Raw genomic sequence first — 26,225 nt, forward strand, 5'->3', positions numbered from 1 at the left:
TGAAAGTTTTTCCCTTCATGGCCAAACTGCCTTTTATCTTTAGCATATGAATTATACAAATTTCTTATTTCAATACTTTTTATGATATTCAATCACAGCAGTATATAATTTTACCTGTAATATAAACCTGGTCATTTGCTCTCACTGCATACATCATTATTTTTTTAATTTTTTTTTTGGTAAGGCAATAAGGTAAAGTGACTTCCCCAAGGTCACACAGCTAGTCTGAGGGCAGATTTGACCTCAGGTCCTCCTGACTCCAGGGATGGTGCCCACTGCCCATATACTATTTCTTAATGCATCTGTTAAGTGATGTCTAGGACAGATAGCAAAATGTGAGCAATCAGTGAACCTTTCAGAATGGTAGTGGCAGGTTTCTTGTTGGAGACAGTATAGTCTGATCTTCCATTTCTTTTGTGGAAATTAAGATAGAACAGGCTTTTCCTTTGCATTTCTTGAATCCCTTCTCATTGTTGTACCTACCCATCACCTGCATTTATGGGTTCTGGTTTCATGAGTTGCTATTCTATTAGATATGTCTCACTTTGCTCTCAACGTTTATATATATTTTTATCCATCCATACATACATATATACATATACATAGGTTGGTTTGTTTGTTTGCAAGGCAAATGGGGTTAAGTGGCTTGCCCAAGGCGCCACACAGCTAGGTCATTATTAAGTGTCTGAGGTCAGATTTGAACTTGGGTATTCCTGACTCCAGGGCTGGAGCTTTATCCACTATGCCACCTAGCCGCCCCCATACACACACACACACACACACACACACACACACACACATATGTATCAATACAGAGGGCTGGACAAGAGGATATTAAAAATACCATGTTTATTATACATGCCTGTATAGACATACAGATAATATAGACACACATGCATATACACATATACAAGTGAAACAGAGCAATGTAAAAGGTACGATCAGGTCAATCTAACAAAGTTAAAAGATGAGGCCTCTTTTGATTTTGAAGATAGCCTCTATTTGGAATATTTGAATATCCCCATTTCATCAACTTTGAGATTTTGATTGTATTTTTTGGATGAACATGAACTATAAAAGGGTTCAAGTATAGGGAAGACTATTAAGAATGACTGAATCAGGGGCGGCTATGCAGTGGATAAAGCACAGGCCCTGGAGTCAGGAGTACCCGGGTTCAAATCCAGTCTCAAACACTTAATAATGACCTAGCTGTGTGGCCTTGGGCAAGCCACTTAACCCCGTTGCCTTGCAAAAAACCCCCCAAAACCCAAGAATGATTGAATCATATTATTTGGGAATAGTTATTGTTCATTGTAGATTTGGGCCATTCCCTAGCTTACAATGGCTTAAAAAAAAATTAGAATTGTTCATAAAGACCATAGGAGAGAATGAGACTCTAAACAAGAAATTGAATTTGAATCCTCGTGTTTGATTATCCATGTTGTGCTCAGCCCTAGAGACAGGCATTAGTGGGGTGGGAATGAAATTTGTGAAAGGGAAATTGTGTAGGCCCTGGAGAGGAGATAGCCTGACCAAAATGACTAAGAAGAGAGACAGTAGAGCTAACCAGTGAAGATGACTTTTTTTAGTTTAATTACAAAAGGCAGAAGATATATTCCAATGGGAATGGAAGGATCAAGGAGGGTGTTTTCGGGGTGGGGAGATATGGGCAAGTTTGTAGGATGTAGGAAATGAGCCAGTGGAAAGAGAAAAACAGGATGGCTGAGGGTCAGTCTGCTAGAGGAAATAGGATGGAATAAAATCACTTGCAGTAAAGGGGTTAGCCTTGATAAGGGGTAAATCCATCTCATCAAGGGTGAAGAAACAAAGAGTGGCAGAGGGCAGGGGAGATAGAAGGGGAGCTAATGGTGAATGACATCTTTTTCCTGTGAAATATGAGGTAAAATTCTCAACTGAAAGAGTGGGGATAGAGGAAGCCGTGGGAGATTTGAGTTGGAATGTTCATCATGGAAAGATAGAATGTTGAAGGGGTGGGGGAAGAAGAGAAATGTTTAAAATACCTTATAGCTAAGTTTAAAATGAATAAAACAAAGATTTTTGAATAAAACAATTACAAAAATAAAATGAAATACCTTGTAGCTTGAGAAAGTCACAAACACTGCTCGCTAGTTTTCATTGTAAACTCTTGGTGGCCAACTGAACTCTAGGAGACCAAAGGGTATCTGGGGTCTAAGCAACATAGACAACAGAAATTCTTGAGGCCTCCCTTTAAGGAATGGTACAGGGGAAATTTTCAATGTGGGGAATCTTTCTTAGCTCTTCTATAGAAGATCACCTACTTTACCCCATATCTCTGAGAGAATATCTGATTTTTGTAATCTCAGTATTTCCTGGGTTAGGTTGTAGCAATCTTATCAGATTTTATTCCTTATAATTTATTTTCCTATTTAAGTGGGGAGGGGAGTAGTGAATGAAAACAGTTTGGTGATGTGAGGATCCCAATGACTACATGTAGCCATTTTTTTAGGCTGAACTTATATTATCAGTTCCAGAGCTATTGCACCAGATTGATGCCCAACTCATCAGTTTCATGGCTTTTGTTAGGAAAGAGTCTTCATAGAGGCTTTTTTCCTTTTGAGTTATGCATGACTGGCATGTGAAAACACAAATAAAGGAGAGAGCAAATTGTAGAAATTTATTCTCTATATTCTGGAATCTACCTTGTGTCATATAAATGACCTTATTCTCAATTCCTTTATTTCCCCCTCCCCCCTCACTCCTACCCACTGTTCAGGAGGCATCCAGGATGTGGGAACATCGTGACATTTGCACAGTTTTTATTTATAGCTGTGGAAGGCTTTGTCTTTGAAGCTAACTTTGGAAGGAAGAGGCCTGCTATTCCAATAAGGTATGGAAATTAAAATTTTCTTACTTTGCTTTTATAAAATATATGAGAGCATCTCTTGTACCTAAATGTAGAAAAGTCTGAGACCTCTTTAAGATTTGTGGCAAAGACATATGTAAAATTATCCATTTTTCGTCAAGAGTTTTGAAACTGTACAAAAATACTTAACAATGTCTAATATTTTTAACAGAACTTTAAGGTTTGAAAAGTATTAGATACATTTTGTTGTTTGAGCATTACAGCAACTTTGTAGTAGAACAAATATCTCTATTTTTGTATATGAAGAAATTGAACTAGGAGGAAACAAATGACTTTCCCCATGGTATGGGTCCAAAATGACTTTGAATTTATTTTGTTCAAGTCTCTTTGCTTCGGATCCAGTCCTCTCCTCTCAGGTCAGTCATTCATTCAGCCAGCATTTCTTAGACCCCTGCAACATTTATTCATGCCTGGCTCTGGGCTAAGTATGAGGCTACATAACTGTCCCTCCAAGAAGCTTTCTTACTTTCTAATGGGGAAGACAGCATGCTATGCAAATATATCTTGTATATAACACATAGATAGAAAATGATCTCAGTGGGGAAGGCTGAAAAAGCTGGGGAGTAGGAGAGACCAGGAGAGCCTGCATCATTTTAGCTGTGTCTTAATGGAAATCCAGATTCTAAGATCCAAAAGTGAGGAGGCAGAGTGTTTTTTTACATGAAAGATTTAGCCAAAGCAAGTGACTGATTTGGACTGTGAAGTAGAACATCAAGGAGACCATTCTTGCCTATAGAATGTAAAGAAGGGAATAATTTATAAGATCAGAAAGGCAAGGAACGATTCAGGTTGTAAATAGCTTTTAAATGCTGAACAAAGGACTTTATATTTGTTCCTTAGAAGTTTCAGAGAGCCATACCCTATACCTTAGGAAAATCACTTTGGGATTGCAGTGGGAAGAAACTGGGCACCGAGGTCAGTCAGGATGCTGCAATGAGCCACAGGAAATGTGATGAGTCCCTGAGGGCAGTGGTTGTGTGAGTGGAGAGTAGGTGACATAGATGAGAAGTGTGGGAAAAGTAAAATCTACAAGTTCTGACAATTAATTGGATATGAGGGTATGAGAGGAAGAAGGGTTGAGGATAGCTCCAAGATTTTGATGGGAACAATGATGATATCTTCAGCAATAGAAGACATGGAGTTTGAGATTTCTTTGGGTCATTTTGTTCAGAATATTTACTAGGCAATTGGTAATGTCAGATTGTAACCCAGAAGAGAGACTAGGGCTAGATACATAGATTTGAGAATCATATGATGGTAAGTGAACCCATGGAGACTCAGGAAATTGCCAAGTAAGACAGTATAGTGGTGAAAGAGAAGAGAACTCAGAACAGAGATGTTGTATGGTCATTTAGTAAATCTTCTGTCTCCTCTTAGAACACATAACCCCAAGTGAAAGGTATGCAAATCATGTAGATACATAGGCAATAAGTTGTGAATAATTATAGCGTCAGCCAAACATTCTAGTCTGCCTATGCTCAGTTGAAGTCTGATAAACTAGAGGGGTTTTTTGCTTCTCTATTAAAAAGGAAGAAAAGCAGAAATTAAAAGCAGATAGGATTTCTTTGTTTTTATTTTTTAAAAAAATGGATAGTAAGATTAAGTTGAAAATTTGTTTTAATTCCAGGACAGTGATTAGAGCCAATAACTCAAATTTATAATATTTTAAAGTTCAGAACTTCACTGAAGTAGCTCAAAGGGGAAAAAAGTCATTTAGGTATCCAATAGTTTATCTAAAAGCTCACTCTTGGTCATGATAGACTAAAAATAGAAGGGAACTGTCGTGTGTGTGTGTGTGTGTGTGTGTTTCTCCTCTGCCTCTCTCTCTCTCTTCTGTACACAGAGAAGGAAAGGGAGAGAAAGGAAGAGAAAGAGAGACAGGCAGACAGACAGAGATAGCTTTTGAATTCTAGCACCTGCCCTCAAAGCTGAGTAGCCACTAGGCAGTCACTTGTCCTCTGTGAGTCTGTTTTCTCATTTGTAAAATGGAACAATATTATTTACACTGCCTACCTCTAAGAGTCATCATGCAGAAAGCCCCTCTATAACACTGTAAAAAGTGATTGTTTTTTGACTCATTTGCTGTTTTTATGTACCGTAACCTGTGTGTGTTCTAGTATGTGTTTCTATTCCCGGTGTTTTTTCCACCTATTTCTGAAATTTCTAATCCAAAAGTATGTCACTGGGATATATCTTCTCGTAGGTTTATATGAAAGTATTCTGAGAAGTCTAAAGTCTAAATGTAAAGTGTCATTATTCTCTCAGTATGAAGTAGGTACTTTAGGTTCATGGTTTCTGGGTAACTACCAGCAATGGGGCGGTTGGGGCTTGCCTGGTAGGAAGAAAGAAGTTCTGATAATGTGACTTGTTGCTGTTAACACCAATTCTGTCATCACACCATGAAGGAGTTGATATTGGTAGGAGAGAATCAAGGAGGAAAAGGAGCAAACACACATGAAGGGCCTTCTCTGAGCTGAAGTTTTTTGCCAGAAACTCTAAGTAGTCCTGTGATCCAGGGGTTGTGATTAGCCCCATTTGACAGATGAGGAAAGTGAGGCAGGCAGCTATTAAGTGATTTGACTGCAGCCAAAGAACCAGTGAGTATCTAAGGCCAGATTCAAACAAGGATTTCTCAAGTTTTATCTCTGGCACTTGTGGGGAGTGCTGGGAATATGAGGAAAAGTAAAAATACTTTCCTTGCCCTTGAGGACATCATTACATTTTAATGGGGGTTGAGGTGCATGGAATGTAAAAAATGATATGATCTGAAATTGATGCAGTATAAATAGTCTTAAGGGGAAAAGCACTGCTGGGGTGGAGGGAGACTGGGAAAAACCTTTTGCAAAAGGTAGAACTGAAGCTGAATCTTGAAGGAAGCCAAGAGATGGGTAGAGGTGGGGAGGAGAGAAGATACCAGCGCAAGGAATAGTCAATGCAAAGCAGTAGAGATAGAAGGTTGTATGCAAGGAACAGGAATAATTAAGCCCATGTCACTGTATCCGGGAGTATGTGTGGTAAGGAGTTGGAACAGGGAAGAAAAAGTCAGTCAGTCATTCAACATTTATTAAGTGATTGCTGTAAGCTAGGCACTGGACTAAGCACTGGAAATCCCCAGAAAGACAAAAGACAGTCCCTGCCCTCAGGGAGCTTTCATTCTAGTGGCAAACACAACATGCAAACAACTATGTACAACCAAAATATCTACAGGCTAAACAAAACCCTAGAATTAAGAGAGTTTGGGGAAGGCTTTCTGCAGAATAGGGGCTTTTAGTAGCCTTGAAAGAAGGCAGGAGGGCAGCTAGGTGGCCCTAGAGTCAGGAGTACCTGGGTTCAAATCCGGTCTCAGACACTTACTAATTACCTAGCTGTGTGACCTTGGGCAAGCCACTTAATCACATTTGCCTTGCAAAAACCTTTAAAAAAAAATAGGCAGGAGGCAGAAGTGAGAAAGGAGTGTGTTCTAGGTATCAGCCAGTAGGAAAATCCTGAGAAGGCACAGAGACTTTAATGGGACTTCAAGGATCTAGATGAATGTTATTTAACCCATAGAGCCAATGGAGCAATGTAAAATAAAACTAGTGAAAGAGAGAAGGTAGATTATTAGACTTTAAATGAAAACCAGGATTATTTTTTAATCTTGGAAGAAATGATAGTAAAATCAGGTTATGAAGGACTTTAAATACCAAAAAGAAGATTTTCTAGTTGATTCTTTAAGCAAAAGAATGCCACTGGAAAATCATTTTGGCAGTTAAGTGGAAGAGGTACTGGAATGGGAAGAAATTTGAAGAGAGGAGACCAATCAGTCTTTTAGTTAGTAGTTCAAGAATGACATGAGAGTGCCTTCAGCAAGGGTGATCACTATGAGTAGGGAGAACAGAGAAGAGAACCATGTCTAATCATGACAGGATTTGATAAAAGATTAGATAAATTGCTGAGTGAGAGTATGGATGGAGTTGAAGTCTGAGGGGAGGGGAGGATGGTGGTGCCCTTGATATTAGTAAAGAAATTTGGAAGAGAGGGGAGGAGGAGAATATGATGAATTCTGTTGGCAGAACTAAAAAAGATGGTATTAGATACTTTTATACACATATAAAAGAAATACTTTGAATTTTTCCAGAAACATAAATATTATCTTATAAATGGCTGTTTTAAAAATTATGAACTCTTTATGATAATACTCTTTTACTTCTGTTGCAGATATTATGCCATCATGGTAACCATGTTCTTCACTGTCAGTGTGGTGAATAATTATGCTCTAAATCTCAACATTGCCATGCCTCTGCATATGATATTTAGATCAGTAAGTGCTGCCTGGCCAACAAAATATGTTTATTTTCATTAAAAATGTAGCTTTACAGACAAAATATAACAAAAATAGGGAGTTCATCTTATGATAAGTGTATCTCAGTATGTGAAAGTGGGCTCAATAGATGAAGAAGTTGCTCTTTACCATATATGATTGGGTGGTTGGTTACTCTAGTAGCAGGGCAAAGGGAAAGAAATATAGTTTTTTTCCTTTGTCTTTCTCTTCTTGAGTTAAATGCTTAAATGTTTAATTAAGTAAAATAAAATTATCTCTAGAAAAATAGAAAAATTTGTTTTTTAACTTAGTGTTTGATTTCATATGAAATTTTATTCCATTGATTTCTTTTAATTTTATTTTTGGAGGCGATTGGAGGCAAATGACTTGCCCAGGATCACACAGCTAGTGTCATAAGACCAAATTTGAAATCGGGTTCTCCTGTTTCCAGACTGGTGCTCTATCCACTATACCACTCAGCTTTCCCTGAAATGTTATTCCAATCTTAATTTAATTTTTTTTCTTTTATCTTTTCTTTTCTCTCTCATGTATATGGAATGTTTTTATGTAGAAAGATATCAGTAAGAACAAAGTATTCAGAGAAGAGTTATGAAAGATTTTGACGTAGTCAGTGAGGGCTGCCAGAGGATACCCAATTAGACTGGGAAGCATACACAAACTTTTGTATTGTCTGGAATTCTTTTGAGGTAGAATAGGCTATTTTCAAAAGTACTTTCCAGTTATTGTTCCTATTTTTGTAATTTGTTTAACCTTTAAAAATGCAGACAAATAGTAGGCATTCTATTGAATACTTTTTTATTGCTTATAGTTTCCCAGAGAAGAAACACATTTATGCCTTTCTTTCCTTTTAAAATATTTTTATTGATTTTTTTTGCAGCAGTATAATTTGATCCCCCAATTTGATTCCCCCCTATCCTCCCACAAACCATTTCATAAAAAACAATTAATTTTTTGAAGGAAAAAAAGAGGGGGAAAATCTAATCAATACATTCCAAAGATATGAAAATATATATAATATATCACTTTCAGGACCTCCCACCTCTGCAAAGGGGTGAGGTAGATATATTTTCTCATATCTCTTCTTTGGAGTCATACTGATTCTTACATTTGATTTTGTGGGTATGGGCATGTGTGGTTCTTTCTGTTTACTTTTTTGTAGTCATTGTGTATGTTGTTTTCTTGGCTCTGCTTACTTTATTCTGTAACAGATCATAAGGTTCTTTCTATGCTTCTTTGTATTCATAGTTGTCATTTCTTATAGTAATATTCTGTGATATTCATGTATCACAATTTGGATATTTCTCAGTTGACATCTGCTTTGTATCTATTATCACAGAAAATTCTGCTATAAAAATTTTCTTCTTATCACTGACCTCCATGACACATAAATCTAGTGATAGAATCTCTAGATTAAAAAGCATGACAAAATTCCAAATTGCTTTCCAAATATGGTTGTGCTGATTCACATCTCTATCAATAAGGTCCTAGTGAGGCCATCTTTCCACAACCCTCCTCCCCCCACATTGACTATTCCCATCTGTTGTCATCTTTGCTAATTTGCAGAGTGTGAGATGAAAGCTCTGGGGTGCTTTCATTTGTATTTCTCTTAATTACTCTTAACTACTAGTGATTTGTAGCATTCTTTCATATAGCTGTTAATAGTGTGCAGATTTGTAAAACTATTTGTTTGTAATCTTTAACCACTTATCTATTGGCAAACAACTTTGGATCATATGTATCCATTACTTGTTTATAGGTCTTGGATATCAAACTTATCAGAGAAAGTCGTTCTAAAGACTTGTGAATCTTTCTTTCATTGATACTTGAATGCTGTTCAATTTTGTATGTACTGCTAGTTTTTATTAAACGTTTGATAGAAAAGAAAGGTTAACTGTTAAATGAGGCCTTTGAATTTATTCATGTTTTTCCTATCCTTTTTTGCAAATGATTATTACTTGTACTTTTCACTACCATCTTTAGTAGTAACACCATGACCTTCAGTAGTTTTGATATTTCCAATAGTAGTTTATTTTGTGACTGAAACTTTTTTGTCATATTCAAATAATTGAACCTCATTACTATTCATCCTAATATTTATCTCTACAGTCCATTTTCTTTTTTTTTTTGGCATTTTAAATTTAGGTTTGTTTTATTTAAGTTTAATGTTAATTGCATGCTATGTTTATAGTCTCTTTTCTTTACACTTGTAATGGAGTTTTCTATCTTCATTTTATTGACTTTGTTACTGTTCTCTTTTTTATAGGGTTCTCTAATTGCCAATATGATTCTAGGCATTATCATTTTGAAGAAAAGGTAAGTAGCACATCCCTCTCATAACTGAATAAAATTAACAAGATAGGCATTTTATTACTTTTCCAATGATTGCATTGAATTTGTTCTGAATTCTATACTATCTCCCTTAGTTCCCTTTGTGATCTTACATTTTTCAGGTGGTTGACCAGGGTCATAAATAAGATTAGTGGCCATAAAGTAGGTTCTTTCTGTGTATCAAAGTAACTGATTGTTGTGGTTAATGAACTTGAACTCTTAGTTGATTGCCCATCCCATGTTAACCAACTGTAGTTACTAGTAAAGATATATTTAATATTTATAATGAATTAAAGAGAAATGATTTGGATTAAAATTAAATTCATAGTAAAGGCAAATTGTTGTTGTTCATTCTTTGTTCTTGAAGAGGATCATTGATATCATGAGGGTGATGTTTGACTTGCCCATGAGTCAGCTATAAGTGAGGTTGTGAAAAGTCATCAATCTCACTCACCCAGAGTCATCAGAATCCAGTGGCAAGACAGAAGGTCAAGATGATTGGCAGTGGCCCTGGATGCACTAGGTGACATTGGCCTTTCCAAATTAAGATGTTTCCTTAATTGCCTTGATGGCAAAATGTAGGGTATTATAGAGATATTTATTTAGTAATATATTTTTTAGGTAATAAGTGATATGTCATAGGGTAATTTTCCCCACAACTGTATCTTGCAAGTAATTTTTTTCTTCTTTTCTTTTTTTTTGCAAGGCAGTGGGGTTAAGTGACTTGCTGAAGGTCACGTTGCTAGTTAATTATTAAGTGTCTTGAGGTCATATTTGAATTCAGGTCCTCCTGACTCCAGGACCAGTACTCTCTTAGCTGTACCACTTAGCTGCCCCACCTAGCTGCCCCTTGCAAGTCATTTTTAATAAGGACTAGTTAGTCACCATATAAGTGATTTCATTCTTATTTGTAGTAGTTTAGTTGTAGATATAATGCTTAGGCTTATTATGCATATAAAACCAACTTTTTTCTTGAGTTACTTAAGGATTTAAGAATTATCAGACTGGGCTAAGTTCTTGGTCTGTCCACTAAATTTTGTGTCCTTATTTTCTGTCTCGAGACTGAATTTATCAAAAATGAGATTCTTTGTGCAAAAGAGTCAATCTGCATTTTGCTTTGCTGAGTTAGATTTTTTTTTGCAAGGCAAATGGGGTTAAGTGGCTTGCCCAAGGCCACACAGCTAGGTAATTATTAAGTTTCTGAGACCGGATTTGAACCCAGGTACTCCTGACTCCAAGGCTGGTGCTTTATCCACTACACCACCTAGCTGCCCCAAGTTAGATTTTTTTTTTTGAATCTATAAATATAAAACATTTTAGGATCTTATGTCTGGGCCTTTTAATGAATTGTGTGATTGTAAAGATATGAGAAAATTACTTGCAAAATACCGCCTCTTACCTTCTCACCATTTTATCAGGGTCAATATTACATGCAGATCATTCTTTTGGTTTTCATAACGTGAGAAAGTTGACATGCGTGTCAGAGGTTATCTTTCAGTATCTCATCCCATTTTTTAAAAAATTCTTTTGGCATCTTCCTCTTTTTGAAATATCTAATAAAATGACCCCTCATCATCACTTTCAAGATTGTGTCCCTTCTAGCATGGATTTCTTCTTTTCCCAACTTCATCTCTTATGCTTCCTACCATCTTCATTGCTCAGTCCAATAGGTACGGTTTTTAGGCTTTGTTTGTTTGTTAACCTTTTCTCCCATCACCCTGGGTTAAAGAAGCAAATTATTTTCTGAGAGTTTATACTGACAGATAGGCCTGATACTCTTGGTCCCCCTCATACCTAATGTGTTTCCTGCTAACATCGGGTTCTTGCTTCCTCAAGCCAGGAGGAGCTAAGATGCTTTGGGAGACTAGAGCAGAAGAGATGAATTTAGAGTAAATGACTAGTTGGTGTATCTCACTGCGATAGGCACAAGCATCTTAGAAATCCATTCATGTGTTCATTCGGAATATGTTTATGTGTTATGCATTGGCCGCTGATTCATGTGAAACTTTAAAATATTTTTGTTCTTTGTGCAGATATACTGTGTCCAAATATACCTCCATTGCTCTGGTGTCCATGGGGATTTTTATCTGTACTTTTATGTCTGCAAAACAAGTGGTAAGTATCTGTTTACATTCTATTTTTCCCCTTGGTGTAATGAATAGATATCCAATTGGGGGGGGGTCAAGAATCCTGGGTTCACGGTACTACCTCTAATACACTATGACTATGAGCACCTCCCTTGGCAGCAAAGATGCCCAAGTATAGACAAGTTGTCAGCACTGGTGGAAGGAATTTCCATCCTGGGAGTTCTATCCTCACTGAAATCTAGGCCTGGACCAAAGTGTCTTTGTGGATTGGAGCAGAGCAACCAGAGACATTAGGATAAAATTCTTTCAAGTGTTTGTTTAATAGAAGCATAGACCACCCATCCTAAGGTGAGGAAACTAGAGGGTGAATGAACTAGAGGGGCTTAACTTGGAAATATTTCTTTTACATCTGAAAATAGTAGTTTGGTATATAGTTCTTTAAATCCCTGTTTCTCTCCCCCCCCATCCTCCCCCCCCTTTTTTTAATCTCCCAGGCCTCCCAGTCCAGCTTGAGTAAGAATGATGGATTCCAGGCATTCGCATGGTGGCTACTAGGTTGGTATACTGGTTGTAGAAGACCAATTTTGTGTCGTCCCCCCCCCGCCCCCCCCCCCCCCCCAGCTTTGCTTACTGCTGTTTTCTACTTGGAATAAGTCTCTAGACAGAGCTTTTGCTAAACCAGTTATTCCAGGAAAGAGGGGGGAAGCACCTAAGAGCAGCATGACATCTAAGAAGAAGAAAGAAAATCTGAGAATGAAGGGAGTTTCACAATTGAGGCAACAGCAGCAGCAGAGTGTTTCTTTATAGGGCCCGTCAGGCACTCTCTGCCAAGTACCCTTCAAACAGACACACAGAGAATTCACAGACATCTTATTCTTTTCTTCTGGGTCAGGCAAAAATAAGGAATTTTAAGCCTTCTTCCACACTCTCTAGATTTATCCTCCTGTCAAGTTTTCTTTTCTTTAGGCTGAGCAATCCCTGGTTCTTTGAGCCAATCCTTTTAAAATGGCTATATACGGCTAGGTGGTGCAGTGGATAGAGCACCGGCCCTGGAGTCGGGAGTACCTGGCTTCAAATCCAGCCTCAGACACTTAATAATTACCTAGCTGTGTGGCCTTGGGCAAGCCACTTAATCCCATTGCCTTGCAAAAACCTTAAAAAAAATGGCTTTATGTCCCTCCCCATCTCAGTCACCCAATTTGCTTTGTCCAAGTTGGTCTTGGGTGCTAGAATAATTTGGGAAGTGGATCAGAAGGAGACAGGAAGAATTCTACTTTTCAATGACATTTTTCAGTATCAGGTCTGTAATGTGTGATCTTTTCATGAAATGAAGCTACTTTCTTGATGTAGTTCACTCTTTTTTTTTTCCTTTTTACAAGGCAATGGGGTTAAGTGGCTTGCCTAAGGCCACACATCTAGGCAGTTATTACACATCTGAGGCCATATTTGAACTCAGGTCCTCCTGACTCCAGGGCTGGTGCTCTATCCACTGTGCCACCTAGCCACCCCTAGGTAGATGACTCTTTAAATTTTTAGGGGACCCCTTAAATCTCATTTATTCTATTGATTGACTGTCCCATTGGGTAATCTGACATTCTTTTGGGGGTCATTGATAGAAAAAGCATTTAATTCTTTTCCCTTTCTATAGTGAAATTTAGGAGAAACATTACTGTTCAGGCTGTCTGATAAGAACTAAAAGAGTATACTTAGATAATCAGAATAATTGCTATATATTGAGCTTCCTATTTGCAAATTATTTTTCCTCTAAATCTACATGAGTCAAGGCTTAATGTTTTCCCTTAAATCTTCTAAGCTTGGGAAACCCTGTCTTTGGAAGTGATGCCTATTAGAAGGAATACAGACTTCATTCACTTCAGAAAGGAGTGATGAGGATGAAGAGATAACAAAAGAACTGAGAAAGAGGAGAGGAAGAGAATGAATGTTCTCTAGGCCAGTGGACTAGACTTTTATTGTTAAGGAAGTTGTTGAGTGGATTATAAGAGAGAAGTTTTATGAATATGTAGAAGGAGAATCTAGATTTTAAGGCATTGGGCAGCCCTACTTCATGCCAATGATTAGAGCAGTTAAATAGTTATCAAGCCAGTTAATCCACAACATTTCTTGAATCCTGTGTGTGGAGAGTAAAACTATTGTCTCTTTGCTTTTTTTTCCTATAAGAGTAGGACTCTGTCTTCCCACTTCTCTGAGCTCTTAGAAAGATAAATGAGGTAATATTTACAGGCAGGCTCCTGTCTTGTTCAGTTGAAAGATGGGGTGTTAGTGCCAAGTATTATTGTTATTATGTATCATTTCTCAGGTTCCACATTTCACAATTAAGCGTACTCGGCATTTCTCATGTACAAATAAATCTTCAGTTTGAAGCAATGATTTTATACTAAATAAGACTGAAACATTTATTCAGTTTATCTTAATTATAATTTTCTAATGTTTTTTCTAATCACAAAATGAAGATGTATCGTTTAATTGGTCACTATCCATTGAAAAAGATTGAGCAAATATGTGGGCCAAAGACCATAAAGAGTCAAAGCCTAGAGAAAAATCCTTTACACCTTCCCCCTTCTCCCTGCTTTTTTTTTTTTGTCTAAAGCAGAGATTATGTCAGTATTTTATGCAACTAGCTGAATGCAACCTAAATGTCCAACAACAGGATCATGGTTAAATTACGGAATTGTTACTAGGAAAGAATGTGAGGGATAAAAGGAATTGGGAAAGACTTTTATGAAATAATGAAAAGCAAAAGCAAAATAACAAAAAAGCAAAGCCAAAGGAATAGCATAAACACTAGCCATAGTCATGAGAAAAAGTGAATGAGGACAAAAGGTCAAAGAATCCTAAAAGGGGGACTTGGATTATTTGGAAAAGTTTTATGATGCCATATTCATTGAAATAATTGATTTTAACATAAATAGTTATAAGCAAATTTGATTATATTGGCCTCATTTCTAATAAAGCATTTTTTAAAAGAGGAGACTATATTAACATAAAAAAGAAATGTAATTAGATATGCTTGTAGTTGAAGAGGTAAAATTTTAAAAATGTTCAGTTTCCTTTTCTCAGGAGCAAGTACTCCATATCAGAAATAGGACAAGGACAATTATGTAGCTATTGTTAGCATATAAAGTCATCCACTGAAGAGAAGAAAAATATTTTAATAAAGTTCTGAATAATCTCAAAGATGAAATAATCAAGAATACCTTGATTCTGGACCAGTGGAGCCATATAGTTATAGATTATAATGGCATTATGAACTTCCATGACAATTTGGACACCAGTCCATTCTGTGCAGATAACTGAAGAATTCTTTAAGATACTACCTTTGCCCTTTGGGCCCACATTTTATGAGGAAGGGACTGAAACTCAGCTACAACTTTTGAATTGGATATCAGAGGAAGCAGGATTGCAATGGGGCTGAAGTTGAGGCATAAAGCTAGATTTGGGAGAAAATACATGTATCCTGCTTTGAAAAATTCAATTAAAAATATTCTTACCTCTGAATTCATTTACTTACAAAATAGAATTTTAAATTATTAAATCAGAAAATGCATTATCTAGGTAATGCTTTTCTTTTTCAAATGAATTTATACATCTTAAACTAGTTGCCCTTTGCAATGTTCTTAGGAAGTAAATGTGTTTCCTTGTTTTAGATCAGGGTTGGGAGGCAGAATTGAAGTGACACAGTCAATTGCAGAGAAAATTTTTTTAGATGACTAAGGAAATGTTATGCATAGGATTTGAGTTTAGACAGGCCTGACTCCCTATTGCCTGACTTAAGAGTGTTCTCCTATTTGGAATATGTTTTATTTTGACCCCAACACAAATTTACTTTGATTTTTAACTAAGAAATTATAGTTTCTTTATTCTACAGATAGTTTTTAAAGATCAGTTCTGTTCCTTCTTTTATTAGGATTAGGCTGAATGTCTACTTCTCTTGATTTTGGAAATTAAAAAAGGAAAGTCCAAAAGCCCTGAGTTACTAACTCTCTTGCTTGTTTTCCAGGGATCATTGCTCTGACCTTTGCCCTTCTGATGTCAGCAAGGATGGGCATCTTCCAAGAGACTCTCTATAAGCAATTTGGGAAACATTCCAAGGAAGCTTTGTTTTATAATGTAAGCCACTGCTGGACTTGCTGGGAGAGATTCAGCACCAGCTGAACAGTATCATCCCGTAGGGACACATTTGTACCCCAAGTGAGATTAGAAATTCCTTTCTATGTAGTTGATGGATCAGATCAGTTTGTTAAGCTAATCCTAGAAAGGAAGCCCTCACAGAATGGAATCTGTCACTGACAGTGCAAATGCAGATGCCTGGGTATCATGTTGGTGTTCATGAGAATCCCTACTAACCATGTATTTAGCAGGCACCAGATGCTAAGTGCTACCAAGGTGCTCCATTAAGAGCTACAACCATATCATCTATGGAGCAACCTTTCCCTCTAAAGCCAACTTTTCAATGCAGGTGAAGTCAGGTTAAGAGTATACTTGAAGGGGCAGCTAGGTGGTGCAGTGAATAGAGCACTGTCCCTGGAGTCAGGAGGACCTGAGTTCAAATGCAGCCTGACACTTAAATTGCCTAGTTGTGTGACCTTGGGCAAGTCACTTAACCCCATTGCCTTAAATTTAAAAAAAGTATACTTGAAAAGGTAAAGACATCAGGTAGAACTGCAGAGAACGGTGGGCATGAAAGGACCCCAGGTGTGTGAAATGAACAATCTCATGGATCAAGGACTTGGGAGCATCACTTGGCTGGAGCCCCTGCTGCCCTGCCTCTCCATCTCCTATCTCCCATCTCCCAGCTCTGGGGCCCTTCTTCTCCTTCCCAACAAGTCTGGGCCCTTACTCAGTGATGACTCTGACCTGGTCGTAGAGACTGTGTATGAGAGCTGGAGGAGCAAGGCAGCTCTAGGCTCCTCTTCAGTGGTCATTTCTGCCTTTATGAGTTTCTTTCCTTCATCCTTCACCCTCCTCCTCACTCTTTGTTGCAGCTCCATACTGTCCCTGTCTCATCTCTTGCTTTGTTTCTCCACTTTCCTGTAGCCTGCCTCTGTTCAGTCTCTTTAATTCTAGAGTTCATATTCTGTTTTGTACTTCATTTTACACAAGGTAAAACGAATACAGCTATCATGGGGAATGTGTGTGATTATGTGCAAATACACATACATGTATGTACATGTGTTGAATATATGCATATCTATGCACAAGTGTTTTTCTATGTTAATGAGCTCTTCTCAAAGCCAAAACAGACCTGAGTTCAAGTGCTGTCTCTGACACATTCTGGCTATGTGACTCTGGGCAGCTCATTTAATCTTTCACTGCTCTAGTCAACTCTAGAGAAGGGGCCACCTTCTATTGCTAGAGGGACTTTCCTCACCTCAGAGTTCCCCGGACCAATAACATCACAGGTCCCTGCAAACTCCTTTCCCCCATTTTAATGACATCTCATCTGTTTTGTTTTATGATCAAGGACTGGGTCATTTAGGTGAAGTAAAGTGTCTAGGAATGGCATGTGGACATTAGGCATTTAATAATTGATTAATGAGTCATTGCTTTCCTTACTGATATTCTGTTATATCTAAACTGGTCTTGCATGAACAACAACTCACAAGGATGTTAGGAATTCAAGTTTTATGAGAAAGCACCTAAGACATGATCCTCTCTTGTCACCATCTTGGCTCCGCCCCCCAGATGTTAGGAATTCATAGAAATATTTTGGTAATTATTGTCCTACTGCATTGCATTTTAATTTCCATTTATTTGTTTCTTCCCCTAGCATGCCCTGCCGCTCCCTGGCTTCATTTTCCTAGCTTCGGATATCTATGATCATGCAATTCTTTTTAATAAATCTGGTGAGTTTAGAATGGAAATATTTTTAATATAGTAAAGAAATAACTGACATTTTGTGATGTAGGGTCCAGGGTTTTACTCCTGCTTCATTTTTTAATGGTGCACACATGATTTGGGAAGGAACTAGGAATGACGGAGATTGGAGTTCATGGTGAAGGGGGGAATGGGTTAAAGATGGTACTTTGTGTGGGGGCAGGAGTTGGGGAAGGAGAGAATCTAGGAACACTGGGAATTGATAAGTCATGGGTGATAAATGTGAATGGTGTAAACTTCAGAGCAGTGTAAATTGCTGAGTGTGGTAGCAGTAGAAACAGCCATGGGGAATGAGATATGTTACAGCTCTGTTGTGGTGATAGAGAAGGCAGAGAGGGTCTGAGTGACAGTGCTGCCAGTACTGAAGGGGTGGCTAGAGATGGTGTCACTGTAAGGGAGCCAAGTCTCAAGGAGGACCAGAAGATGGAAGCATGTTTGTTAATTAAGTGGATAGGCTGGGGAGAGTTGTGGTGAAACACTGGAAGGTAGAGGTGGCTGGAGGGGAATGGGAATCATGAGCAGGCAGTAGGGGATGGGAAACAGGATCTGTATCTCAGCTTCCTGGAATTCAGAATGAGAGGAAGAGGAGGAAGGGGTTGTGAAGACTAACCATTGAGGAATGTCAAGGCAGATGTCGGTCTGAGGGAAGCAGGTGGTGAGGCAGCTCATTGTAGATTGTTGTGTCCTTGTGAGTGAAGGCAGGAGAAGGTGAGTCCAGTCAAGAGGGGGACCTGGACCAGTCAATAGAAGAACCTGGATTCCATAGTTCTTTTTCTGGACATGGACAGTATTTTTTCATAGCAGGTGTATTAGAAGTGTCTTGACTGAAGACATTTCATATCTGCCTTTCCAAACCTCTGGTGTTTAGGAAGGATTGAACAGACCCATATCTCCCCTCAAGGCAGAGAGAACATTGTCTGTACCTACAGTGGGTGACCTAGGCCCTACATTAGAAATTTTGATCAAGGTAGGTAGTGGACCAAGGTCCACTTCCATCTGGATCCTGGGGAATTGAGTTTTCTGATGTCTGACTGATAACTAGCCATTTCCTCACTGTCTTCTGTCTACCCACAAGCTCTCTTTTTCTGACTTGAACCTTGGGCCATCAATAAGGTAAGCCAACTTACCCAGGGCCCACATCAGTGTCAGCTCACAGCTCGCAAATGGGGTTAAGTGGCTTGCCCAAGGCCACACAGCTAGGTAATTATTAAGTTTCTGAGACCGGATTTGAACCCAGGTACTCCTGACTCCAAGGCTGGTGCTTTGTCTGCTGCACCACCTAGCTACCCCAATTGGATTTTTGTTAAGAGATTTGTTTCATATTATATATGAGGGAAGATCAGGAGACCTTAGCACAGTGCCTGTCTTCTCTCTGCCATATTGGCTGGAAATCCGTCCTGTTCCCAGTTTTTTGCTTGCTCTAGGCACTTATGTAATTAGCTAAAGATGTCTGTCATATGCTCCGGTCTCCTTCATATCCTTCTTAAAGATTTCCTCCAATCTCTCATGGCTTTTATCTGGCAGAATTCCTTTATATGGTCAAGCAAAGGTCTTGGGAGCTTTTATAATCCTTCGCACAGGAGCCACAGCATTCTGCGTCTTATATGAGTAATTAAATATTGAAGAAAACTTCTTAATGCTCAGTAACTTTTCCAGCAATGTTGTCTTTCTCCCCCTTCTGAAGTACATGAGAGTTAAGTGAAACCCTTCCCAGCTTCTCAGTCATTACGATTTTCCCATAGTTGATTCAAAAAAAAATATGGAGCTGTTTCCAAATGACTAAAAGTCCTTTTCTGATTCCCTTAAATGTGGATATAATCACTAGCTCCTACAGAGCAGCTAAAATTAGTGAGTTTCAACTGCTGTAGGTAATTTTGCTGAACATAGAACTGAAATGACTGCTCAGGTTCTTCCTCCTCTCCATCAAACCATCCAGAGCAACAGGGAGAAGGAAAGCTGCTAAGGTGCCCATGCACCCCTCTCTCCCTGGGTACGTACTTTCTGATGAAACGTGAAGGCAAGTTCAACTTTTCATGATTATCAGGGGCTCAACTAAACAGGAGCTAATCCCCCAGATTTCTTCACTCTTCTCTGCTCCTGGTATCATTTTCCAAGTGTGTTGGTGGGAATGAGAGGGATAATACTAAGAAGGAGGCTGCCACACCTGAGCACCTCATGATCCTAGATGACCACACTGGAAGAGAGATACCTTTTGGTCCCAGGATCCTCAGCCTTCCTACTTCCCTTCTGCCATCTTCCTATTCAGCTACTCTGAATTTTGCCTTCATGTGCCCATCTGAAATGATTCTTCCCTATTCCCCCCGTCTTCCCTATTCCCTCAACAACAACATGTGCAGGCCAATTTCCAGGCACCCTGGTATCACATGAACCAGCCCCTTTACCTACTCTTCCCATGCAGAATTGCAATTAGTCACTGTCATTACAACCTGCAGCACCTGCATCCATCTTCCATTATTAGCTGTACATCCAAGTCTCTTGATACAGGTTCTGGTTTTTAATAAGATAGACAGCAGGAGGTAGCTTGGCATAACAAGAGTTGAAGACTTAAAGAGGCCTTTGCATTAATTTCATGACCCTAATTGACTTCACATCATTTACATCCTCAATGTGTCCTTGTTTTCATTTGTAAAGTAGGGAGCCTAGTATCTGGGCTTTTTTTCAGGTAAAAATGCAAATTTTTTGAAATAGTATTAATTTTTGATTTGATTGGAGGAATGAATTTGATATTTTCTTTGTAGGTGACATGCATTGAAGCAGTTTGTGAAGTAGGGTAGGAGAGCAAATTCTTTACTCCTGAGCCTTCTTCCATCATAACCTATAGTGAGAAATCATAGGGAGAAAAAGCATGTTCACCTCCCATTCAGTCTGTATTCTTGTGGTCAAAACTGATGAAAGTTCATAAATGTCTTTGTTCTCTTTTAATCCTTACAGAATTGTATCAGGTACCAGTTGTCGGGGTGACAATGCCTATAATGTGGTTCTACCTCCTCATGAACATCTTCACTCAGTATCCTTTAGTCTTTGTTGTACTGCTGCCACCCCTTACTTAGTCTGACTGGGAGAAAGTGCCCACATTCTTTGCTCTCAGACCTTTTTTCTTCAGAGAATAAGGAGAAAGATGGTCCTTCCTGAAATCTTCATGCTGAAAGATGATTTAACAGAGATGCTTATTGTGGAGACACAGTGAGCAGATAGGTGGTGACAATTGATAAGCATGTTTAAGGGAAATAGCTGTAGATAGGTGCAGTGAATGATTTAAGGATTTATATAGGGGCAGCTAGGTGGCATAGTGGATAGAGGAGGACTTGAGTTCAAACCCAGCCTCAGACACATAATAATTATCTAGCTGTGTGGCCTTGGGCAAGTCACTTAACCTGTTGCCCTGCAAAAAAAAACAAAAAACAAAAAAAGGATTTACTATGATGATTTGGTAATTTTCAATCCTCAGTTAAACATCCTATCACCTTAAGGAAGGAGTGCTCTCAAACCTTGGAAAAGAATCTCATGATTATTTGACTAAATTTTAAGCAATTTTTAAAGTTTGTAATGTGGCAAAGCAATGAGGCTGATTTTTTTGTTTGCTTTGTGGAAATCAGGCTTATTTTTTTTTTGTAGTAATGGGACATTGAATTGTGCCATGAAATCAAATGACGATATCATAAACCCAAAAGAGGAATCCCAGGATGAACTGAAGAATCTCTTGGGATTGGGCTAAATGTTGAAATCATGTGGAAAGGTTCAGAGCTAATAGCAGAACATGTTCAGGCAGAATTGAAATAGTACTTGGAGTTGGAATGGCAGGAGTTCTGTTCCTGGTCCTGATCCTTTTCTGCTGACTTCACACCACCTTAAAGCACAGCAATATGCTATAGCACAAGTCCCCTTGATCCACCAGAGCCCCTCACTGCTTGATCCTCAGACTATGAAAAACTCCCTTAACTTCGACTTTTCAGGTATATTTGCATCCGGGGCGTGTTCATCCTCACTACAGAGTGCACCTCCCTCACTGTCACACTTGTTGTGACACTACGCAAGTTTGTTAGCCTCATCTTCTCCATCCTCTACTTCCAAAACCCTTTCACCTTATGGCATTGGCTGGGAACCTTGTTTGTCTTTGTTGGGACCTTGATGTACACTGAAGTATGGAACAGCCTGGGGTTGTCCCGGAAGCAGCCCTTGAAAGAGGACAAGAAGGACTGAGCTTCATTGGGGATAGCTCCTTGGACTTAGGAGGGGGCCAGTGCGGTGAGAGTCTGGCTTCCATTCCGCTTTCTTTCCAGCTTCTGTACCCCAGCAAAGACCCAAATACCTAGCAAGGAAGCCTCACGGATAGGGGGGTTATAGTATCTGATGTCTATGCTGACTGGTACTTGCAGCTACTGGACAAAGCATCTACCCCCAAGTAGAGAAGGAGCAATTCTGATCCCTTGAGCAGAGAATCCATTTGTATTTTTATTAAAGTGTTCTATATATGTGTATTTATTAAATTCCAAGGATATGAGGACCTAATTTTACACCGGTGGTCTCCAACAGGCTTACCCTTTTCACAGCAAATGACAGTCCCACCAGCAACAACCAACCTTTCTGGGCTGTCTGATGGCATCATTGGAACAGTCAAGTGGTTAATTAACTGAGCTTGGGGAAGCTGGGGCAGGGCAAGGGGCAGTGCTGCTTCTTCGCATTAATAGTCTCATTTGTTCTTGCTGTTCCATCCATCCATCTAGATGTAAAATGATGATGACACATTCACTGAATGTCCTGATGGCAGTAGCCCTGAAACAATTATAAGCACAGTTTATTAGGACCTTCTCTGGTCCAGTCGTAGCCTTGTGGAAAGGTCTTGTTACTGATTAAATATCAGGTATTTGTGAACTTGATAAAGGTGAGATCCTTTCTGGGAGGGCTGAGACCACATCTTCAGGACCACCATGAACAAGCTTGCCTCATGCTTGGCCCTGGTCAGAACCTATTAATCCCTTGAGACCAGGACATTTGTATGTAGTTTATTCTAAGGAGATAGATCAATAAGGTGTCAGAAGGAGGCCTTTTGACCAGGAGTATCAGCTCTGCTCAGGAACTCTGGTGAATGAAGTACATGAAAACTGAAGCCCGTCCGGCCACCAATTAGATTTTAACTTTATATAGTTATGTCAGGTCAAATCATGATTGTATTACAACCAAAATCTAATCACAAATTATTAGTTGAATGTGGTAAATACTATTGTTTGTTTTAGGGTATATCTGTCTTGTCTCTTGTTAGTCAATTAAAAATAGTATTTACTTCTTTTTTGATTATTTCATAAACTGAGTTTTCTTCTGAAAACCAGCAGAATATCATTTTTGGTTAGGCTGTTATTTGGAGATGGAATAGGATATTTCCAGAAGCCAGTATTCCTTAAGTCTTGCTGAACATAGATTATATTTTTCTTCTAAAAGTGTCCCCTCAAATAATGTAGTTTAATTCAACATTTTGGAAGAGCCTTCTTTGTCCAAAGGCAGCAGGGACACATGAACCCACTACCCATGAGTACGGTCTGACAAATCTGACGAGAGCTTGGACTCCAGGAGGCAGAGCAGAGGAAGGAAGAACAGATGGACAACATCCCAAGCATGCATGGCGCTGATCCTTTAGATGGGGACAGGCATGCTACTTCTCTTGCTTTTCTTCTTTTGGTATAAAGAAAAACAGACTCTTCTAGGTTTTTGTCAGGTGCAAAATTATCTGTGCAGAGAGGAGTGTCCCTTTTTCATATAAAAGCCAGTATAAGTTTCTGGGCATCAAGTAATTGATGGAGTTCCAGCTCTGGAGTCAGAAGGTCCTGAGTTCAAATTCGGTCTCAGCCATCTCCTAGCTGCATAATCCTCAACAAGTCACTTCATCCTGATTTCCTCAGTTTCCTCATCTGTAAAATGACCTAGAGAAGAAAATGGTTAAACCAAGTCAGTACCTCTGCCGAGGTTCTCAGAGTCAATGCAGAAATGCCACAAGAAGCAAGTTTTCTGAACCCTTGCCAGACCAAGTGGACTGCGCTGCCCTGTATTTACAGAATGGAGCCTGCCTCAATTTCCTCATGTAAAGTGAAGATATTTGTTTGATCACCTTAATTCTGATGTCAAAATTGAACTGTGATTCTTTTTTTCCTTTTTTTTTTGGTGAAGCAGTTATGAACTGTGATTCTTTTTTCCTTTTTTTTTTTTTGGTGAAGCAGTTAGGTTTAAGTGACTTGCCCAGTTGCACAGCTAGTGAGTGTCAAGTGTCTTTGGTCAGATTTGAATTTGAGGCCTCTAGACTCTTACCCAGGAAAACACCTAGCCGCTCCTTGAACTGTGATTTTTTTTTTAATCTTTAAAGATTTTATTTATTTTGAGTTTTACAATTTTTCCCCCAATCTCGCTTCCCTCCCCTACCCCAACCTCCATGGAAAGCAGTCTGTCAGTCTTTACTTTGTTTCCATGTTGTGCCTTGATCCAAATTGAGTGTGATGAGAGAGAAATCACATCCTTAAAGAAGGAACATAAAAGAATAAGAGATAATAAGATCAGACAATAAGATAACAGTTTTTTTCCTAAATTAAAGGTAATAGTCCTTGGTCTTTGTTCAAACTCTACAGTTCTTTCTCTGGCCACAGATGGCACTCTCATTGCAGACAGCCCCAAATTATCCCCGATTGCTGCACTGATGGAATGAGCAACCATCAAGGTTGATCATCGCCTGCATGTTGCTGTTAGGGTGTACAGTGTTTTTCTGGTTCTCATCTCACTCAGCATCATGAACTGTGATTCTTAACATTAATATGCCAGTATTAATGCCAAGTGCCAGTAAGTGTTGATTCCAAAGGATGCAAAGAGTGTGAGAACTGTCTAATCATGAAAGTGCTGTATGTATGTGCTCTTCAACAATTTGGATCTAGAAATTATCATGCAAGTGGTTCTAATAATTGTTCTCCCATCCTGTTTTATTACTTTTATCTCCTTTGGGGCTTTTTGTATTTTTTTTAGATTTTGGCAATGCAAATGGGGTTAAAGTGGCTTGCCCAAGGCCACACAGCTAGGTAATGATTAAGTGTCTGAGACCGGATTTGAACCCAGGTACTCCTGACTCCAGGGCTAGTGCTTTATCCACTGCTCCACCTAGCCACCCCCTCTCCTTTGGTTTTGTAACTGACTATTGATTATTTTTCATCTTTTATTGTAATGAAAGGTCCAGGAATTTGTATGGCAAACATCAGTTCAATTTAGTTTAATGAATTCAGTCCTGCAAATATTTAGTGAGTGAATGACTATTGCACCTATTGTAACATGGGATGTTCTTTTGCTTCCTGTAATATTGGGTCTTGACCTCAATTGGGCTTCACAGTTGGGCTTCCTGTTTACAAGATGAACTTTAGTATCAAAAGGCATTTAAAACTTTGAAGCTAGAGCAAAGATCAATAACAGGTGGCATTGATCTGAAAGGTAATTGTGTGTGTGTGTGTGTGTTTGTTTGTTTGTTGGTTTTCCTTTATTTTAGTCAATAATTTGTAACAAGATGCTATAATGCTCCAGTTTGGTCAATACTGAAAATTAAGAGTTAAACTCATCTTCCCAGATTTTGCATAAGAAGACCCTTATGGTCCTTTTTTTTAATTTTTAAAGGACTTCGTTAACACACTTTGTTCACTTTTATGAAGATGTTTCTACTCTCTTGTCAATCTATTCTGTTTTTTTATCTGGTTTCTCCACTTTTCTACTACCAGTTCATTCATGTGTCCTTTTCATCAAATAATCCACATAATCTATCAATAATTTACCTAACTAAACATTGAGTTTGTATATATGTATATGTGTGTTTTCATTGGATATCCTATCAGTGTGTAATTATGTGTTAGATTTAAATGTAATTGTATTGACAAAAGTAGATAGAGATATATGGAAGTATATATAAATGTATATATTTATATTTTTGTATGAGATTATACATGGGAAGAGTGAATAAGAGGTTGATGGTCAGTGAGTGTGTGTGTATGTGTGTATTCTGTCCTTGGATCTGAGCTGAGTACAACTGTAAGCTTCTTTCCCTTCTGTTCCAGAACTACTCAGAAGTTCTCTGATACTGTTTCAGTTTAGGAAGCAGTGACTCCCCTATTGCAAGCACTGCATATTTAATTACCTACCTGTCTCCCCAACAATATCAGTTGGACATGAGGATCCGAAATAGAATTCATTTGTACAGGTTTAACTTCTGGACCAATGAACTGACCCTAGACCAATGCTATTTATATATTCAGAGATGAACAATTTGGTATATTAAAGAACTCTAGTTAACATTTGACCAGATGTGCATGTGTGCATTTTTAGCACCATATCAGAAGGATCTGAAGTAAAGATTCCGAATTTAGATTTTTTTTATTTATTTAAAATCAATTAAAACTTTCTAATCTTAAAGAAGATAATTGTTCCTTAATTTATTGAAAACAGGAGTTTTACCACAAATATAAACTGAATTTCCTGACTTGGCAAGTGTCAGCTAAAAAAATGTATATATTTATAGATGCAGATATATGTGTGTATGTGTGTGCATAGATACACGTACACACAAACATGCATCCATGCTTCAATACATTCATTTCCCCATTCAGGGATTCACATGGGCAGAATAACAAGCTAGGCTTGGGTTCTTCAGATTCAT

The 26,225-nt window shown here is 38.5% G+C and overlaps 1 protein-coding gene across 1 annotated transcript in view; it reads left to right on the forward strand.

Moving 5' to 3' along the window:
- Positions 1-26,006, forward strand: part of SLC35B4 (solute carrier family 35 member B4) — a 33,587-nt gene extending 7,581 nt beyond the window's left edge. The window contains exons 2-10 of the mRNA XM_074193661.1: positions 2,756-2,869; positions 7,103-7,205; positions 9,490-9,539; positions 11,588-11,669; positions 12,136-12,196; positions 15,660-15,769; positions 17,430-17,505; positions 20,489-20,564; positions 21,511-26,006. Of these exons, the coding sequence (XP_074049762.1) occupies positions 2,756-2,869; positions 7,103-7,205; positions 9,490-9,539; positions 11,588-11,669; positions 12,136-12,196; positions 15,660-15,769; positions 17,430-17,505; positions 20,489-20,564; positions 21,511-21,757 (919 nt within the window). The 3' untranslated portion in view covers positions 21,758-26,006. The remainder of the gene's footprint in view (positions 1-2,755; positions 2,870-7,102; positions 7,206-9,489; positions 9,540-11,587; positions 11,670-12,135; positions 12,197-15,659; positions 15,770-17,429; positions 17,506-20,488; positions 20,565-21,510) is intronic.
- The last annotated feature ends 219 nt before the right edge of the window (positions 26,007-26,225 follow it).

Source organism: Macrotis lagotis, chromosome 7, assembly GCF_037893015.1.
Source record: "Macrotis lagotis isolate mMagLag1 chromosome 7, bilby.v1.9.chrom.fasta, whole genome shotgun sequence".
Classification (NCBI taxonomy): Eukaryota; Metazoa; Chordata; class Mammalia; order Peramelemorphia; family Peramelidae; genus Macrotis; species Macrotis lagotis.